Below are 21,799 nucleotides of genomic sequence, written 5' to 3' on the forward strand. Positions count from 1 at the left end.
TGCCTCAGTCACTCATGCATTTGTTTGTATGCTCCTCTATCCATGATACTTCCAATAGTAAATTGTTTTCCTAGAAATCATAACAACAAGGTCAAAAACAAAGTGTTAAGTTCATCAGTGAAAAGTGTGCTTTATGTATCTCAAAAGATAGATAGTGTATTGCAAGCAATTTGAGATATTTATGTGGACATTTCATAAGTAAGAAGACACCACCTTCACAAAAGCAGGCCATTTTTAGATCTGCAAGAGAGACACCTGGAAGAGTTAGACACAAATATTTTCTATGTCATGTTTCAAGACAATCCTTTGTCTGTTTTCCCCAAGAAATTTTAAAGTTTTTATAGCTGCTGGCAAATTATGCTTGGTGAAAGCTAGAACAATAGAATAGGACCTTATGACCAAACATGCCCAACCCTCATGTTGTTCCTGCTGTAAATAATACAGGATCCTATTTTTGTAGAATTTTAAATTCTGTATTTTAATTCTAGGATAAAGATGCAAATAATAGAAAAAATTCTTCCTCTTCATAATTCAGCCTATTATTACCCCTCACCTTGGCATCTGCTGCTCCTTACTTGAGCTTTATATCAGTGATAACATTGAGATACAAAAGGCAACATCTACTATCTCGATTATAAATAAAAATGTTTTCCGAACTTTTTAAAAATCACAAGTGAAGAGGCCGGGTGTGATGGCTCATGCCTATAATCCCAGCACTTTGGGAAGCCGAGGCAGGTGGATCAGTTGAGGCCAACAGTTTGAGACCAGCCTGACCAACATGATGAAACCTGTCTCTACTAAAAACACAAAAATTAGCCGGGCGTGGTGGCGTGTGCCTGTAATCCCAGCTACTCGGGAGGCTGAGGCACGAGAATCTCTTGAACCCAGGAGGTGAAGGTTGCAGTGAGCCAAGATCGTGCCACTGCACTCCAGCCTGGGTGACAGAGTGAGATTCCGTCTCAAAGAAATAATAATAAAATCACACGTGAAATTTTATTTACATTGGGCAGAAAAATCTCCGATTATTAGTAAGAGATGGAAAAGTTATTATTATATTCTTTGCATTGGCATGTATTTAAAGTATTTGTTTCCCTTTTAATTAGACATTTCAGTACAAATACAAATTGATCGCTCTTGATGCTAATGGCAACCATGCCAGTTCGGTCCAGAAAAGAAAAATACATAGTAAACCTGAGAATCTACCATCTGTTAAAAAATAAAATAAAATAAAATAACAAAGGAGGGTGAAGAAGGAGGAGTTTCTGAATGGAATGATGTCATTGTTGACAATACCACTGAATTGCTAATCTCTGTTAGTACCTTTTATTTTGAGGCACACGAATGTGAAGAAGACTTTCACTGTGCACCTTTTTATATTCGTTTCCCTAACCATATGATTGTGTTACCTATTACATATTAAATACGTTCATTAAATTTTAAAAAGAATTATTCTAAAATAATTTTTAAAGAACAACATTGCTAGACTATTATTTGTTAATCCTACTTACAGTCAATTTCTCCTTCACACTAATAAATGGGGCAGATAGAGATAGCTAAATAACATACAACCTTTATAACACATTCCTTTTTCTTTGGAATTCAATGAGGCAATACCTCACATACCTCCTAAAATATGCCCAAACCGTGGTATACTTATATAATCTTCATCCTTATTCTTGAGTAATTATCTACAAACCATAAATAAATCCCTGAGATAAATCCAACCAAAATTTTTTAAAACTGAAAAATTGAAATCTTATTAGAAATTTAATATCAACTTTGAATATTATATATATGCACATAAAATAATATACTAACAAAATCCAAAGCATTCCACACTCTATACATGACACATACCTGGAGTATAACCCCAGGGTTCATAGTATGATGGAAATACTCCAAGATGACAACCTCTAACAAACTCTTCATAGTCCATGGGTAGTAAAGGACTGGTGGAGGATAGAAACTCTGGGTGCAAAATCACCTAAAAAAGGAAAATTCTAATTAAAAAAAAAAAAGAAAAAGGAGCAAGTAAAGTGAAAAATCTCCTACAATTTGGTTATTTCAGTACTGTACTATAGAATCCTTATGTTCTAGATTCAGAAAGAAAAAAGAGATAAGACAAAAGAAAAAGAAAAAAGCCTTGGTGGTTTGTTCTCCTCTCTCCATTCTGTAAAAGTGTCTACGCTGCATATTTAACTTTCCCTCGGGTTCCAAGGCTTAGATTGAAAGATAAGGAGTTAGCGTGCTCATTTTTGCTCTCACACTAAACTATATCCTCCAGTCCAGCTTTGACATGCAATAAACATTATATTTGGTTATCTAATTGCTCTTGTCTTTTTATCTATTTGCTCCCAACTCGAGCAGGGAAGAGGGGGCTATGTAACAGACCACTCTTACATGCCTTAAGCATGAGTTATTCAAGTGAAATGGAACTAAGGGACGGGGAAGATGTTCTAGGAATGCCATCTAGATTAAATCATGCTAGAGGACTTCATGCAAACCACCATCCTCTCTCAACTAGAGGCCATCACCTCCTAACATACTTGCCTGCTTCCTTCTGTTCCACTAGGGTCTCTATTCAACACAACTGGATTGATCCTTTAAAAATGTCAGTCATTCCTTTGCTCAAAGTTGTTCAGTAGCTTCCCATTTTACTCAGAGTAAAAGCCAAAGTGTTTACCACGGCTTCTAAGCAGTATTGTGCTGGTAAATATTTAAGAACTGAGACAGTGAAGTATAAATATATATTAGTACATAAATTTGTTGTAATTTTTAATGAGATAAATGATGTATATACAGTTACCAAATGACAAAAGATGTTACAACATGTAGATGTTTATAACAACTTTATTCATAATTGCCAAAACTTGGAAGCAACACAGATGTCCTTCAGTAGGTGAATGAATACATAAATTGTGGTACATCCAGACAATGGAATATTATTTAGTGCTAAAAAGAAATGAGCTATTAAGCCATGAAAATAAATACAGGAAACATAAATGCATACTACTAAGTGAAAGAAGTTCATCTGAAAATGCTACATGATGTATGATTTCAACTGTGTGACAATCTGGAAAAAGTAAAACTATGAAACCAGTAAAAATGTCAGTGGTTTCCAGGCGTCAGGGGTGAGGGAGGGATGAATAGGCAGAGTATAGACAATTTTTAGGGCAGTGAAACTATTCTGTATCACATTACGATGATGAATACATTTGTCAAAACCCATAGAATGTGTAACACCAAGAGTGAATCCTAATGTAAACTATGGATCTAGGGTGGTAATTATGTGTCAATGTAGGTTCATCTATTGGAACAAATATACCACTTTGGGGGATGCTGATAATGGGGGAGTCTATGCATGCGAAGGGCCAGAGAGCAAATGGACACTGTACTTTCTGTTCAATTTTGCTGTGAACCTAAAACTGTCCTAAAAAGCAAACTCTATTAAGAGTGGATACATACAATACTCCTTATTGTGAATTCTATATAGTCAATTAATTCTCACAATTTACTATTTTTATTTTTCCAAAATTTTGTATTCATAACCAATTTATGGTTTCAACTGATGGCTGAATGTAGCTCTGACATAAATGTTGGTTGATTTCCTTTGTTAATGAGTAGAAGGAGCTGAAATAACAGACACATTTGCTGGAACTTCATGCGTTCATCAATAATGCAAGTGACCTCTTTGCTGGGTCAGATATTAGCTTTTGAACATGGAGAAAATTTTTTTTGCCACGCACAATGTACAAGCTACAGATCCAGAAATCAATACACAGTAAATGAAGCCATGATTTGTAGTGTTTGCCTATTTTCATCCTGTAAATACTGCCAGTACCACCAAGGCCATTTTTAAGCTACCAATATGATGTTGCCGAATTCAGAGACAGGGAAAGCAGTAGCACATCATTATAAAGCATTTGCACCACAAAGACCTGACAGACATAGAGTCTCAAGTGCCTAGGTCATAGTAATATGCAGTAAATAATTAGGATGTGATGAGTTTTGAGAATTACCTTTCATTTAATATAGTTGACTTATTTTAAAATTTATATAATTTAATTTTAGCAATAGCTGTATTTAAAACTGGCTCACAAAGCTTCTGAACATTTAACTACTGGCTCTTGTGCACTTGTATGAGCCAGTTCTGGGCCCACACTGGGAAGGCAGAAACAAGAGCATGGACATTCTGTATTTTCTGTTCAATTTTGCTGTGAACCTAAAACTGCTCTAAAAATAAAGTCTATTAAAAATGTATATATACAATACTCCATATTGTCAATTCTATATAGTCAATTAATTTGCACAATGTGCTATTTTGCCCAGCACTGTTTTTTTTTTGGGGGGGGGGCACATATTTTGCCCAACATGTTATTTTCTCCTTCTGTTTCTACTATTTTCTCTTAATTCAGTGACATCGCATTGGTAGCTTGACAACGGCCTTGGCGGCAGTGAGAGTTTTCATAGAATAAAAATAGGCAAATACTACAAATCATGGCTTGATTTACTGTGTATTGATTTCTGGACTCAAGAAAGTAATGGAAAAATATTAATAGTTCAGGTTTAGCCTTAAAACGTGTTGCATCTGTAGCCATTACATTGTGAGTGGCACAAAATATTACTAATGATGAGAGCATGGCTATAATTGGAAAGTTGTGACTAGAATAGCTATTTAACTTGCTAACTCTGTGAATGAATTATCCTGTTTCTCCCACTTACTACAGTTATCACTGAGCTATTATTAGATTATTTCTCAGTCTCACCCATACCTGAGGGGTTATTGAAAATAAGTGACATCTGATATAAAAGTATTGGGAATCCCACATTTACAGAAAGTTCCAAGTACAATATGAAGAGAATTCATATATTTTCAGAACCATTCATAAACTGTATTGTGGGAAATACACGAACAAGAGCATTCTTACATAATCTTACATAAACATAAAGGTCAGGAAATTAACACTGATGCATCACTACGGTATAATTCTTAAACCCCATTTAAGTGTTTCTGATGATTCAAATACTGATTTTTAAACCAAAGGATCCAGTTCAGAATTACATATTACATTTAGTTGTCACATCCCTCTAGAGTCTTTCAATTTGGAAGAGTTCATGGGCTTTTTTGGCTTTTCTGACTTTGGTATTTTTGAAGACTATATTTATTTTGATGTATGTCCCTCAATGTGGGTTTGCCTTACACTTCTTCATAATTAGATTTAGTTCACACATCTTTGGCAGATATATCACAGAAGTGGTGCTGTGTTCTTTTCATTGCATTTTAATCAGGTGGTAAATGTTTTCTATTTTTTTCATTAATGATGATGTTTATTTTGATCTCTTGATTAAGGCCAAGCCTTTTTGGCTTCTCCACTATAAAGTTATTCTTTTTACTCTTTGTTATTAACAAGTATTGAGGCAGGTATTTGGAAGCTGTGTAAATCTTTCATTCCTAATTAAACTTTTAATTTATATTTGTATTGGACTTCTGGTTCCTTATGTCATTCAGTGCATCCTAATTCCTTACTATCTTTATTTATTTTGACACTCAAATTGTCCATGATTTGGTCAGTGGGAGCTCCTTCAAGTTTGTTTCTGTATATATTTAACAAGCCTTCATTGTTCCTTGAGCATTTCTTTGATTTCTGACACAAGAAGTTCCAGGATCATCTTGTACTTTACCTGTCGCAGTTCTAAAATCAGCCAATTCTAAAAGCAGCCCTGGTTCCCTTTAGTAGCAAATGGTATTTAGCAGTCAAGACCTGGCTACTAGGTGTGCTCATTGTCATTGGCCTATTACTCCCCCCAAGTGCTCTGAGTAGACAGAGATAAAGAAAACACACACACACACACACACACACACACACACACACACACCTGGTTTTTGCTACCTTTAATTTGCTACATATTGGGTCAATCTTCTTCTGTGTAACTAATCTTTCTCCGTACACTCCCTCACATGCACGGATGCCCTCCTGTCTTCACTCTGGCTCTGATACTGCTTTAGGCTGCTCCTCTTTGTGTAGACATTCTCAAACTGCTTGGACTCTGATGCCTTTCTCTGGACTTCCACAGCACCCTCCCTGTTCTAGTGCAGATACCTACCTTATGTTGCCCACCAAATGGCTTTAGAACTGAATTGTTCTGGAAGGAAAAGGAAAGATAAAAAGAAGACAGGCCGGGTGCCGAGGCTCACTCTTGTAATCCCAGCACTTTGGGAGGCCGAGGCAGGTAGATCACCTGAGGTCAGGAGTTCGAGACCAGCCTGGCCAACATGATGAAACCCCATCTCTACTAAAAATACAAAATTCAGCCGGGTGTGGTGGCGTGCACCTGTAGTCCCAGCTACTCAGGAGGCTGGAGCAGGAGAATCGCCTTGAACCTGGGAGGCAGAGGTTGCAGTGAGTGGAGATTGTGCCACTGCACTCCAGCCTGGGTGACAGAGCGAGACTCCATTTCAAAAAAAAGAAAAAAAAAACAGACAGAGAAGACAAACTATTTTTACACACGCACACTACACTTTTCATGTTTATTCATGAAATAATAAGTATACGTTCTTCAGAAGAGATTACTTTGAAGAAAAACCCTAACTTGGATATGTAACAATTATTGTTATATTTGTATAATATTTTGTATATTATAAATATACATATTACCTCATTTAATCTTAGTGGCATTGTGCAATTGGTAAGGAAGATAAGACATAAAGAGGGCCATTGAATTATCAATTTTAAATTGATTTTATCACTTTATAATCTTACCATATGCCAAGGATTAAAGTTAAAAAAAGTCTGAAGTCTTTGTTTTATTGGAGAGATTTACCCCTTGGATCCTCAAGGACATTACAAACATTAATTATATCTCAGCAGATCCATAAGTAGGAGATAAGTTAAACTTAAGAATAAAATGATATGCAAACCCCAGTACTTAAGAATTCAATCACAGAAATTACAAAATGGCAAAGTAAAAGTGAATACAATATTTTCATTCATAGAACATGATTTGAGTTCCTATTATGTGCAAAGTAGCTCACTACAAAAAAAGACAAAAGACACAGATACTGTATCTGGGCAATCATCAAATAGGCAACCCGTTATACTCTCTTGGCAAAGAACAAGAAAGGCGGATTTGAAAAGCATTGTGTCTACTTTAGCGTTTCCAAGCTTAGGAAAAGTTGCACTCTCCAAAGCCCATTTTGGAACATGAAAACACCATGGTTCATTTGTTTTGCTCCCAGCCAAACAGAATGACAGCATAACTAAAATAAGAAAACAGCTGCTCTGGCTCTAAACCAGCCAATTGCAGAAGCCCAGGGATGAAGAAGCAATATTAGAGGTCAGCAGAAAGTTATAAAGAGGATTAAATGAGATCCTGTATAAAAAGCGCCCAGGAAAGCTGGCTCACAGCAGACCCTACCTAGATCAGTAGGAAAAACAAAACAAGAAACAGAGACAAAGACTTGTCTGACTCTTTATTTATTCCAGGACAGAAGTAAGGTCTCAGGAAGTTAGTTTATTTTTACACCATGGCAGCCCAGAGCTGAGACATGAAATCTTCAGCCTGGGCTTTCCTCACCACACTACGTAGCTAAGGCAAAATGATAAATAAATTCAAATTCAAAATGATCTGCAATGTTTGCTGAATCAAATATGACATTCATATCAAAAACTTATCAATGCACTCTGAGAGTTTAGAACCACTCTACAGAGTTCTTTAAGCAGGTGATTAAATAGGTACTTAAATCAGCACAGGCCTAAGTTATTGCCACATTTTTAAAGAATTGTTAATAAAATATAATACCTAATTCTGCATTGATGGGAGTTTCTCTCAGTGCTCTGAGAATATAGTAAATGTCAGGAAGGTGCTGTACATTTATTTTGTGCGTGTGTCTGTGGCTGCCTTATGATAATAAATGAACATCTCAAAATATTCATGAGTTTAACTGTGTAGACATAAATTATGAGACAAACTTTCATCTCCACTTACCCTATGAAAGTCATGTGCTTTGATATCTCTGTGCCTTCTCCTCTACTTTTTTTCTCTGCCTGGTGAGTCCCCTTTCCTGTTATTTGCATGACAAATTCCAGATCATTAATCAAGATCTAGCTAACATGTCATCTCTTTTATAAAACATCTTACCAAATCCTGCAGGAGAAGATAAATCCACTTTCTTCACCTCTCACCAAACCCTATTCACATCTCTCCTAAAAATAATGAGTTCCCATCATGTGTCAGATACTGGACTAAGAACTAAAAGAAGCTAATACTTATTATGTATTTACTATGTGCCAAGCTGTTAAATGCAGCACCTATTTATGAATTCTTTTTGAGATGGGGGCCCACTCTGTCACTCAGGCTAGAGTGCAGTGGCACATTCATAGGTCACTGCATCCTCAAACTCCTGGCCTCAAGTGATCCCCCCGCCTCAGCCTTCTGAGTAACTGGGATTACAGACAGGAGCCACTGCGCTTGGCCTATGTCTGATTTAATCCTTACAGTTCTATGAGTGTGGGGTTGTTTTATCACCATTCACAGATGAGAAGACTGAGGTACAGAGAGATTAAGTGAATTTACAAAATTGATAAGTGTCAGGGATTTAAATACAGTCTTCATGGACTTAGTCTGCTGCCTTCTTTATAGATCTGCCAGCCCTGGAAATATAGCTCAGCTTTCCTTCTAGAGATCTTAGCCCCAGGAATCTTGACTGACAGCACCAATTGCCTTCCTTCTGGATCTATTGCACCAGCTGCTCCTAACTTATAGGACTGGCAGAAACTAGTACAAGTGTGAAGTCATTTCTGCCCAACAGGTGCCTTTAATGGGCAATTTTTGTTTGGGGAATCCCTATCCCTATTAATAGGAATCCGTATTCAATTGCTCATAGAATCAGACACCTATCTGTCTGCCAATCTGAAACTATTTTGGTAAGTGGGAGGTACATATAAAGGGAAAACAGAATGGAAAGGTTGCTGAATACAGGAAAAAGTGGTATGTAGTAACATTAACACTAATATATTTAAAATAAGTTAACAGTAAACCAATGTATACACACACACAACACACACACACACACATAAAATAGGCTTCGTTTGTATTAAGAAATAAAGCACCGTAAAATAGTTCTGAATTTGTGTTAGCTGTAGATTGCACTATTGAAAACTATTTTTCCTATTTTTCTGTGTACATGTGTATGTATGTATTCCTTTTTCTCTTCCATTAACTGAAAAGCCATGTTGAGTGGTCTTGGACCACCGCTTTTCCCCTGTGTGAGGCACAAGTGCTGCTGTTGTGTGTATATTTTTTGTATATTAGCCAATTTTTATTAATTCTTGTTTTTTTATTAAATACATTGACTTTCCTTTCTAGGAAGGAAAGAAGAATGGAAGGAAGGAAGGAAGTGAAGAAGGAAGGAAGGAGGGAGGGAAGGAAAAAAGGAAGTGAGGAAGGAAGGAAGTGAGCAAGGAAGGAAGGAAGTGAGGAAGGAAGGAAGTGAGGAAGGAAGGAAGGAAGGGAGGGAGAGAGGCAGGGAAGGAGGGAGGGAGGGAGGGAGGAAGGAAGGACAGACTGAGGCATTTTTAAATTTGGGCTGCAGTCTGTGGCTCTTCCTACATCATCCTTCCTTCCTGCTCTCTCCTCATGGGTATATTGACCTGCATGACCTGCATCTCCCTGCCTGTACTTGCTTTCGACCCCTTCATCCTTCACAGGGCTTTCCTCTAATTAGTCCTTTGCATATCTAATCTCACCTTGGCGTCTGCTTCTCAGAGAACGTAAACAGAGATAATACATATGAGAATGATTGCTGCCTCAAATAACTGAGTTCTTCTAGAAAAACAGACACATAACATTTTTAAAAACACAATTTATTGTAATCACTCCTGTAACTATAGTAGATATAAAGTGTCTCAAGAATGCAGATAAGGAAACAACTGTTCCTGTCTGGAGTAGAGGAATGTGTGTTAGGGAAAGGTGCAAGGAAATAATGACTTTTAGGTTGGAGCCCAGAAGAATTGTTAGAATAACAGATAAGAGTATTTCAGAAAAAGATGATAACATCAGGAAGGACACAGAGGTATGAAAGTGTTACGTATGTTTAGGAAATAAGGTACTTTTCCATTCCTGGAAAATTGTTTCACTGATGTAAAACACTTTTAAAACACAGATCAGCAAGGCATTCTTCGTTTAGAGCTTCCAATTTCAATGAACCTTCCAGCCTCAGTCTTCCCAAGGGCAAGGGAAGCATGAACTATTGCCAGCTGCATGACCCATCCCTCTTTTTCCCACTTTCCCTCATCCCTCCCTTCTGTCTGCATGTATTGTATGTAACATGTGCCACGAAGCAGACAGATCCTCCGAAAAAGATCTATAGATTTAGATAAAAGTGTGACACAAAATATTCTGAGAAAAACAGAAGTCTACAGGGAAATAAACTTTCCCTGCCTCTACTATTTCCTTTCCAGGAGACAGAGAGAGAGAGAAAGACCAGCTTAGGTTAAACTATATGAGAATGAGGCCTAGTTAGTACTGACATACTCTGCAATGAAGTATAATTCTCTGTGGATATAATAATACTAAAAAATCAAAGGGATAGATTTTTCTCTCTCTTAGAAATTATTTCTGTCCCTTAGTATTATTTTCACTTTGATGGATACATTCCTGCATTCCCAGGGATGTAGCTCACTTATTATAGGAGGTGTGCTAGGTGTAGATATTTCAGAAATACAGAAACACAAGTGAGAAAATAAAAACCACTTATAATGAAAGTGGCCCCATTGTCCTATAGAAATAATACTTACGGGTTTTTAAATAAACATGGAAATTGACATTTCTGATCTTAAAACTTGAAATTTACATTTGTCTCATCTGAGTTCCTCCCTCAGGAAACTGATTCTCAGGTAAGGGACTGAAGCTCACCAGATCATCACATCCAGACAATGAGATGCCAGACCCCTCATTCCTCATGATTGCTTCTTTATCCTTTCCTAATTCCTGTTTTACATTCCTTCCCTGCTTATATAAATCCCCCAATTTTAGTTAGATGGGGAGATGAGTATGAGGCTGATCTCTCATTCTCCTAGGCGGTAGCACCCGAAAAAGCCTTCTTCCCTGGCAATACTCATTTCCTCAGTAACTGGCTTTCTGCCCCACGAGCAAGGGACCCAGATCAAAAACCTGGCATCTCAGTAACAATTCTATGGCCTAGGGTCATATATGTGCATATGGATATGTTTGATATAAATGTTCCACAGCATGGAACATTTTATAAACTGCTTGCGTTACTTAATGCTGTATCATGAGGTCTTCCTACAATTAAGAAAATTTCTCCTACCTCAATTTCTGAAATATTTTTCTTTTTATTTTCTGTTCTTTCTTTCCCTGACTTTTCTTCCTCTAATTTTCTCTTAAATCTTGAAGTTTCCTTGGATTGACATTTTTCTCTACTCATTCAACCTAGTCTTTTTTATTTTTGTTTTTGTGTTTTTTGTGAGACAGAGTCTCACTCTGTCACCCATGCTGGAGGGCAGTGGCACAATCGCAGCCTCTACCTCCAGGGCCCAAGCAATCCTCCCACTTATGCCTCCCTAGTAGCTGGTACTACAGGCGTGTGCCACCACACCTGGCTAATTTCTTGGTATTTCTTGTAGAGACAGGATTTCACCATGTTGCCCCGGCTGGTCTTGAACTCCTGGGCTCAAGCGATCCATCTACCTCAACCTCCCAAAGGGCTGGAATTATAGGTGTGAAGCACCACACCCAGCCCTCAACCTAGTTTTGAGTGTGTCAGGGTCCTCATTCCTTGACGTCCACTGTTGCCCATGCACCAATATCTCACCTTCAAGGTTGCCCTCATAAGCTCCAGGCCTGTGTTTTCTCAGTGCCCATTAAACATCTCAAGTTCTATATCTCACATGTAACTCAAACTCAATTCATCAGAAACCGAACTCAGTTCATGATATGACCCTCAAACCAGTTTCTGCGAAAGACTTGTTTTGATTTTTAGGAAGCATTGGTTAAATACTAAAGCCAAGAGGCTATTATTCTTGAATTTTCCCTCTTTCTTACTCCCAGTATCCATCAGTCACTAAGGATGACCTTTTCTACGTGCAACCATCTCTCCCATGGTTTTGTAAAAACATCAAAGGGAAAGAGGGTGAAGGCCAAATTTATTTGTCTGATTTTTTTAACATGGAGAAATGTAAGGAATATTTATAGATAGCAAGAGAAGAAGCTAGTTATAAGAATGAAATGTACAATACAACAGAAGGAAAAAAGATAAGGCAAGTTTCCTAAGAATGTGGGGATTGCAATCTTAGAACAGTTGTAAGAAACTGAGGAAAAAATGTAAGGATAGGTCAAAATCTATATTCGAGGCCAGCATGGGGGGACACTGAAGGAGTTCATAATTTATTTAATTATGAATTAGGTCATCTGCTAAAAATGAAAGAAAGAAGTGAAAATGGGGTCATTTGAAAAGATTTGTTGTGGCCATTTGATCCTGAACATTAGTGGACGGAGCTTAGTAGAGGTAAGCAATTATCTGTTTGCATGTTCATCTTTGTCTTCTATATCCAAAACCATGCCTGGAATACAGCTGGCCCTCAGTAAACATCATATAGTTTAAGCTCCACAGTGGCAGAAACCAGCTCTTATTCATATAAATGCCCTCAGCAAGTAACATTGTGCCTAGTCATTGTAGAAACTCAAGTCAAAAGAATGAATTGCTCTATAGAAAATTTTATAAAAACGTTATCAGCCACATTCTCTGAAACTGGAAGTTCCTCATATTATCCCCTTAACTTGAACTTTATTAGAAAGAAACAAACACTATTCACGTTAATATCAACGATTCCTTCATTCAAATAATTCTTAGAATAATTGGCATCATTAAAAAGTAAGTAATTTCTGGCCAGGTGCGGTGGCTCATGCCTGTAATCCCAGCACTTTGGGCGGCGAGGCGGGTGGATCACAAGGTCAGGAGATCGAGACCATCCTGGCTAACACGGTGAAACCCCGTCTCTACTAAAAATACAAAAAATTAGCTGGGCGTGGTGGTGGGCGCCTGTAGTCCTAGCTACTTGGGAGGCTGAGGCAGGAGAATGGAGTGAACCCAGGAGGCAGAGCTTGCAGTGAGCCGAGATAGCGCCACTGCACTCCAGCCTGGGCAACAGAGCGAGACTCCATCTCAAAAAAAAAAAAAAAAAGAAACAAAAAAGTAAGTAATTTCCTTATGCTTATTAGCAGTATTGTACAGTGGAAATAAATGCTAGAATTATAGCTCAAAGCTATGAATATGCTTCAATTTTCAAGAATTATACCAAAATATTCATTATACTTTAGTTATCCAAGACAAGAAACTGAGCCAATTTTCCTTTAAAATACTTAAAATATTTCTTGTAGATGTAAATACAACTAAGGAAAGCTAATAAATTCTCAGAAAATATATTTTATGTAAATTTGAAGTTCCCCACATGAACAATTAGTTCTACCTTGACTCTATCTGTGCGGTTGTTGAAAAGTCCAATCCGTCTAATGGTGCTGAGGATGGGGTCGGTGGAGTCATCAATCATGTTGTGCGTGGTCACTGGGGGCAATGACTGTCGCTGAAGTATGAGAGGGAAGGAAATGTCAATTGCGGAAAGAATTAATAAGGGTGACTAATTTCAACAATAGGTCATTGACATTTCATCCAACCTTCACACCTTCAGTCTTTTGAGACGGCACTATTGGTGATGACTAAGTCTTGTGTGTGTGTCAAAGGAAGATATGGATTGAAGGGTTGAAGAATCTCCTTTGCATACTATGAACACATGAAGCTTTTGTTTTCCGCCTGCAGCTACTATATGAGAGACCTGGACTTCTTGATTGCTTCGGGGACTTATTTGGAATATAAAGGTGTCCTGAAGTCTCGACTTAAGATGAACTTTACTGATTTCTTTTAGCAAGGCTGTCCTCCAGTACCTGATTCTTCCCTATTATAACAAGCATTTTGATGCAAGCCTAACACATTTGTTTTATCTCTTTTGTAATAATTCCACTAGACTAAGAAATATTCTTTTCTCTAATGTGACTCAAATTCTATGTTTTGGAAATACTTAGGACTTTTTTGTAGTTACTAAACTACACACAATTTTTATATTGAATATATTGATTCAAAAATAATTTTGTAAGCAAGTGGAAAGACAAGTTTCATGAGATTTTTTAAAGGAGCCCTTAAAACCACTAATGAAAAAATGTCCAAAGTAATCATTTAAGTGACTATGTGAGAATGTCTTTTCTAGCCTCAGGTCTAAAAATGTTCCAAATTAGTACATTCCAATAAATTAAAATACTGATTAGATAGAATTTAATAACTGTGAGACATGGTGAGTGCTTTTTTCCTTATTACCTGAGTTGAAAAGATGGCTCTTTTCATAATTGTTAGATCATCTCGATCTAAAATATTGTTCATGTCAGGAATTTCTCCTCTGCAGGGAAAAAATGTTAATAACAAAAATAAAAACAGCTGGCACTAATTCAGTGATTCCTAAGCATCAGATTACATATTATATATTTCACGTATTTTAATAAATAATGTTGATTATTATATTAAGTAAATGTGTTCACATAGACTTAATATTTAAGTACATATTTAACACACATTGTCAATATATATTTTGAATTAAAATCTTATGAAGTCTCTCTCAGCTTCAGATTGACATATCAACCCTTAATGAGTTCATCATTGAATTAGAACTTGCCTGCATATAAATGTATTTTATTTGTACAGCTGTTTACAAGTTTTGTCAAATGAAGGGTAAAACACTGTTCACATGACATAACACATTTTCAAAGGTTATTAATTCCTTTATATTTGGAACAAAATTAATAAGTTATGATGTCTAAATTGTTAAGTTTGAATAGTGAAGCCTTAAGTGATTGAAGTAGAAAGCATTTCAAGCACCTACCTTAATAATGCATCATAGAGTTTTTTTCCAAACTTTTCCTTCACAGAATGCGCAACGTCCCTGTTTGAAACAGAAAGATTCATCATTTAAACAGTATGACAATGTTTAATCTTTATTTGTCATGATAATGCTGTTTTGTTGACATTCTTTGAAATTACAGGTATCTTTTCTATAGTCTCTTCTATTATTTTACTACTTGCCAATTCAGCTTAAGTTGACATCTCTAAAGCTGAGGCAACAGAACACCATGGCCAGCACAAAGAGCTTAAAATTTTTTTGCTTCATGATGATTGGAATAGGTTAGAGAGCAGAGAGGGGGAGTAGATGGAGGTACAGATGTAACAAGACAGGAATTCATTGATCATTGTTGAATCTGAACTATGAGTATAGAGGAGGTCATATTACTAAGCTTTTTACTTGACATGTTTTTAGAATTTCACAATAAAAAGTTAAAAAATGTTTGACTCATCTTTAAAGATTTCTACAGAGCCTTGTTCCTTCAATGGTAGCTCATTCCAAAATTTGTATAACACCTATAATGTTATAAACATTATGATAATCTAAAATAGTAGTATGATGAAAAGAGAGTCAAGTATTATTTGTCTGTAATAATCTTAAGGAAAAAACAAAGTTCAAGGTGATACATGAGATGTCATTCACTTAAAAGAAATCTTTTCACATTTATTGCTTGAGAACATTCACAGGACGTAAGATTACCACAGCTGTTTTCGCACTGCTTGTCCTTTCAGGGTTTCCACGTTGAAATTATTTGTCTTGGCAGGCATAATGAAAAACACCACCACTGTGACATCACTTTTATGCATCTGATGAGGAATTAGAAAACACAACAGAGTCAACTATCAAAGATTTTTAAAAAGTATGATAGATGAAACTTAAACATTGAAAAGTAGAGTTTTAAAATATCAGTAGATAAAAGGTATAGTTATTTATGATTCACAGAGAGATTATATTCACCATCCTGAGACTTTTTCAGAAATTTTAATTAAAATCAAAATAAATTTTAAATTTTCAGTCAGTACTTGTCAATGAACAAATTGACTTTCAATCAGTATTTGTCAATTAACAGTTTGAAAATTCAAACAAAATATTTTCATGCCTTTGACCATCTAGAATAGATAACAATTGCTATTGATGACACTGTGCTTTTCTGTGGTTAAAAAAATAGCATGAATGAGAGCTAATATTACAAGACCAAAATTAGTTCTTTAAAATTTCAGATTGGAAGTTTAATGAAGATTTAAGCTTTGGTAAAAGCTAAAATAATATTTCAATTTTTTTGCTTATTCACATTGATGGATGACAAATAGATTATTTACACTTTTCTGCTAAATGTCTTGATTCTCATGATGTTATATTTTGGTTTTTAGCCCTAAAGTAAAGAAACAAGCACATGCTGAGCGCTTTTGGGATAGCAGGCAGTATGCTGGGTGCTTTAAATCTACTACTAATAATGTATAATAGGCATTTCTCTCTTCATTTTATTAATGTCAAAAGAAAGGAATGAGAGGTTAAATATTTTGTCTGAGTTCCTATAACAGGTTTGTGCCAAAGCTGACATTTAAACTGCTGGCTTAGCATCTCTCAAAAGGAAATGACTTGTTAAGAAGCTATAAGAATGAAAGCACAAATCACTTGAAATCATGAACCTCTATGCAGGTTTATGTGTTCTGGAAATGACTGACTAGCTCCAGAGTGTGGGGCACTTTACCATCTAGTACATAGCCTTGGCCCTCTGGGGCCTGACACTTTATTAGGGAAAGCTACTGAAGGCATGCAACAGGAAACTCACCCTAGGAACAGCCAATGTGCTATCAAAGAATAAATGTACTATGTGGAAAGAGAATTCCTTCTTTTAGCTTCTCCAAGTATTGCAGTTATCTTTTATGTCTAGTATAATAGTAATCAGTCTTTTCTTCATATCTATAAATAAAGTGAATATGTAATAACTATATAAACGCATTTATTAATAGTGTCCCTAAAGACTGTATATGTGATACAGTTGTGAGTCCATTATAAAGCTTGTTGAATGAATATATACTAGGAAATATGAAGTAAGATTATTTAAGAATAATCTTTTTAGTCTTCAGTTCTATTTTACATAGTTGGATTTTATTAATGAATCGCTTGCTTATTAATGTGACTTTAGCAAATTTTTTTAGCACATTTGGTATAATGTCTGCTCTAAAGCAAAAAATTTATGTCCAAGAAATAAAACTTTAACTGGAGGGTAGTACAGAACTCAGGAAAGTTTAGATTTTCTCATTATCTCATTAAGATTGAAATTCTACACTCTTCTCCTGTGAATATTTTCCTATTACTTATTCTATATTTTTATGTGATGGGATTGGAATATAAACCAATAGCTGCCATCAATAGCTATGACATGGTATCTTTTTTTGTAGTTGCTTCTATTTATGCATATTGTATTGCTTGGTTAGTTGAGAACCCACTTTGTATCCCACCTTCCTGAGTAAAAAAATGATTTCACATTGTTGGGAGTAAGAACCTTCTTTTTCCTCCTTCATGCTTTCATGTGGTGTGACATCCACTAGTTCAAGAGTTTAAGACTGTCCGTCGCAGGGAGGTGGTGTGGCTGGGGAGGTGAGTGAACCGAATGTGTATGTGTCTGCCCTGTTCTACAGAGAGTTAGTGCTGTCCGGTTTGGCTGCAAGCTATGTGGCACATGCTACTCTGAAGGCCTGCTTCAGTCGGGAGAGGAGAGTGATGGTCAGAGCTTCCTATGATTAAATGGCTAAGAGTGATAACAAGGTTCAGTATTAGGATGCGTATTGTCATGTGCGTAAGCCACATCTTCCATTATGGTCTTCACTGATTTTTTGAAAATTGATATTTTGCTCTCCATTTACTTGATTTCTCTATATTTATTTTTCAATTGATTACAAACTCATGTGAGGGAAAAGGGATGTTATAATGACTTATTAAAACATAGAAGGGGAGAATGGAATAAGCTTAATGAGATACATAATGGGATAAGTTTGAGATTCTCCAAAAAAAAAAAAAAAAAGACAACATTATAGACAAATACACAAGCCAACAGTGTGGTAACTCCAATATGTAAATTGAAAGGCTGAAGCCATTTTTAGAATATGATTATCGTTTATTCTCTTGAAAACTGTTTAAGAAGCCAAAAGATTCTTCACTTCCCACAGAAGAAATTTCTCCCTACAAGAGTGTTATATCATGTCCTAGAGCTTTCTTACCCTCAACAGGAAATTTAGCCTGGATAAGGATTCTAGGAAGATGTCAGCTCCTTTGTTTGAAAACTCATACCTCCCAGCAATGAAAAGGAACAAAGTCTTTTCAAGATCAAAGTCGAGATGACTAAAACAAAACAAAACAGTTTCAAATGAAATACAGCAACAGTAACAAAATGTACACATGAATTCTGTTAATGTACAAAGGGGGCTGGGAAAGATAAACATTTACTATTACAATTCTGTTTTCTCTCTACCAAAGATCCCTCATATCTGATGCTTCTTTTTTTTTTTTAATAAAGAAAATCATACCCATAGAAATGACCTCGAACAAAATCTTGAATTCTGGCCTTGTACATGGCGTGTAGATTTTGAAACTCATGCACTGCTGAAAATTTCTTAACATTCAAGCCATTTGGAGTAACTACATCTAGAAAAGCAAGACAAAATTATTATGAAAATTCTCTTTTCAAAGAGGGTAACATTGTAGAAAAAAGTATTTTAAAACTATAAAGTTAGATGTTTATTAACATTCTACTTGCTGACTACCATAAAATTTAAAATTTATAAAACTTCCAGTTCATAAAAAATTCATAAAAATTCACAACAAATTTGGTCTATTGATTGAAATAGGAAATCAGAAATGGCTGACCAAAATAACAATGAGGGACTGGTACAATGAAACAGGTTAATCAATAACAATAATAATGGTTATTATAGTACTCATTTATTGATTATTTAATGTGCACCAGGTGTTGCTCTAAAGGCTTAGAGTGTAACTCAATCTCTTCAACAAACCAAGGGAGTGAGTGCTCTTATCTGCATTTTCAGAGGTGGAAACTCACGCACAGAGTTGTTTAAAGACCCCGTCCAAGAACACACAGCTGGTAAGTCAAAGCAGAATCCATGCAGTCTGACCCCACATACTGTTTCCTTAACCCCACACTAAACTACCTCCTACCATCTTGTTTTCCACAAGTGTATGGGACACCTTTTGTGCATTTGGAAAATTGGAAAAGGCAGCCTCTTACTTCTAATCTCTATTCTTATTCCTAACACAACTGATTCATTCTTCCCAGGAGATTTTGTTGCTCAGGCAGGAAGACATTCTTGGTTTTCCAAATATTGGTCTGTGACAAGAAAGAGAGGGACCACTCAGAGCGTATGATAGAAACCACCTACTGAGTTGAATACATGGGTTATCAGATTTAGTAGCATAAAGCAAAAACAAGAAAAAAGAAGCTATGTTTAAAAAAAAAATGTAGCACAGGGCTATGAAGATTTTTGTAATTTTAAGAATCTTTTCCAGCCTGGCCAACACGGTGAAACCCCATCTCTACTAAAAATACAAAAATTAGTCAGGCGTGGTGGTGTGCGCCTGTAGTCCCAGCTACTGGGGAGGCTGAGGCAGGAGAATTGCTTCAACACAGGAGGTGGAGGTTGCAGTGAGCTGAAATCACGCCACTGCACTTCAGCCTGGGTGACAGAGCGAGACTCCATCTCAAAAGAAAAAAAAAAAAAAAGAATCTTTTACAGTTAGCTGGCTATTTTTTTCATATGGTTCCACAAAATCAATCCAGGCTTTTTGGTCATTTTTTGTGGAAAATAAAAACTTACTGATTTTTATGAGTTTTTATTAAGTAATCTGACATTTGTTATACTCTTTTACATACATGGCCACAGTAGAATCAATTTGAAGTAGCCAAGGTTTCCAGTGAAAGCTTTCATGTGAATAATTCCTAAATGAACTATATAATGTGATTCGTATAGTATGACAATTACATCTTAAAATGTGTTTATCTTTCTACAGCAATTATGTAGGGCTCACTTTGTGCCAGGCCCTATTATATTTGATATATAATAATTTTTTAAAATCCCTATGAGGTCAATTGTTTTCACTGTCCCCATTTTACAAATGAAGAAACTGGCCTGCAGAATATTAAGTCATTTGCCCAAGGTCAAGTAAGCACAGAGTAACAGAGGCTGGATTTAGAACCAAAGCAGCCTGGCTCAGGAGTTTCCACCCTTTTGATGCAGTGGTGTCATACAACTGTACGGTACAAAAAGCTATAGAAAGCAAGAATGTGTGTGGATACCAGCTTATTATGGATTGTAATCCTCAGCAATTTTCTAAATTGTTTCACAAACAATTATAAAAAAAAGATCTGTGTCCTGAAATTGTCTGTTTATTAGCCTAAAGGGTTAGGCCAATGAGGTCTTCTAATATCCATATTTATAACAGAATAATCTCATATGCACAGACCTATGTGCAGACATATGTTGGTAAAATTTAACAAAGAGTACTCCAGGAAAAAGAGAGAAAAAGAGAAAGAGAGAGAGATAATTTTAGTATTTGCCTTTCTCCAAGGTGTAAATATTCCCATCACGACTGATTTCAAGCTACCAATGTAAATGCAGAGTTGGGAAGAAAAGTGCAGTAACACCATTATAGTATTTCCATCCATGAAATATATATATATATATATATAAATATATATATATATATATATGGATGTCACTGCACCATTATATAGGTTATAGGTTTTAGGTTATTTGTATATAATTGTGTGCAGTAACATATAATGGTATTACTGCACTACTATATACAAATAACCTAAAATCATAGTAAAATGTAGTAAAATAACTAGGAAATGATGTTAAATTAGTTAAATTAATTTGATTAGCTAATTTAATTTAATTAGTTCATATAAGTACATGAATTATTACATAATAAATTAGTGTATATAAGTTTTATGCTCATATCATTTAAATTTTTAAAAAATCAAAATATTGACCTTGAAAAATCTCCTTTTCACTTCTGTTCCATAATTTTTTCCTTTCCCTGGAAGCAACATTGGTCACTAATTTCTTGCTATTGTTCCCAAGTAGAAGACAATGTCAATGTTACCCACCTTTCTGATGTTAGGCAACGCCAACACAGAGGCAAAACGTTGACTAAAGGATGGTATTAGCTAGAGTTCATAATAAGGTATTAGCATGGGCTCAAAAATCAACAATTGCAACACTGTTAATGACTATATTAAAGGGAAAATGACAAATGTTTTTAAAGCAACATAGGATATTTAAGGCATATGTTGTATTCAGTTTTGTATCTGTAATTAGTAAACTTATCATACTGCCTTCTCTCCAATATTTTTAAGAAAATATCATCTTTTCAACATCTTAAATTATTTTGAGTCAAACTTATGGCGAAAGCATAATGATATAGTAATAAATATAAGCTTTTACCAATTATTATGTAGTGATATTTTGAAAATATCTGGTCCCATGCATGTTTTGGACCCAGACAATTTGCCTCTTGCTCTGTAGTTGTGCCCTCAGCATTACAAGTAATGGCTGTAGTTAAACTTTTAATCAGGGAAGACTTCAAGAAAAATCAAGGAATACAAAGTCATAGTTACACTATGTGATCCTTTTTTTTTTTTTTTCAGAATGCTCTTGGGAAGGTTTGTTATGTTTAATGATCTACTAAAAGTCCATTGACCTTCTTCAGCCACAAAATGTTCAGAGATTTCACAATTTCCATCAGAGCCAACACATGATTCTACTGCAAGTGTGAAGAAGACAAGATTGCAGTGTTTGTAGTTTCTGGTAGAA

The 21,799-nt window shown here is 35.8% G+C and overlaps 1 protein-coding gene across 1 annotated transcript in view; it reads right to left on the reverse strand.

Annotated features, from left to right (window-relative positions):
* The window catches only part of GYS2 (glycogen synthase 2), a 73,352-nt gene that overhangs the window by 8,408 nt on the left and 43,145 nt on the right, over positions 1-21,799 (reverse strand). The window contains exons 6-12 of the mRNA XM_054443418.1: positions 18,494-18,611; positions 18,188-18,308; positions 15,663-15,769; positions 14,946-15,005; positions 14,387-14,465; positions 13,488-13,601; positions 1,858-1,984 (exon numbers count right to left, since the gene is read on the reverse strand). Of these exons, the coding sequence (XP_054299393.1) occupies positions 1,858-1,984; positions 13,488-13,601; positions 14,387-14,465; positions 14,946-15,005; positions 15,663-15,769; positions 18,188-18,308; positions 18,494-18,611 (726 nt within the window). The remainder of the gene's footprint in view (positions 1-1,857; positions 1,985-13,487; positions 13,602-14,386; positions 14,466-14,945; positions 15,006-15,662; positions 15,770-18,187; positions 18,309-18,493; positions 18,612-21,799) is intronic.

This window comes from Pongo pygmaeus, chromosome 10, assembly GCF_028885625.2.
Source record: "Pongo pygmaeus isolate AG05252 chromosome 10, NHGRI_mPonPyg2-v2.0_pri, whole genome shotgun sequence".
In the NCBI taxonomy this organism is placed as follows: domain Eukaryota; kingdom Metazoa; phylum Chordata; class Mammalia; order Primates; family Hominidae; genus Pongo; species Pongo pygmaeus.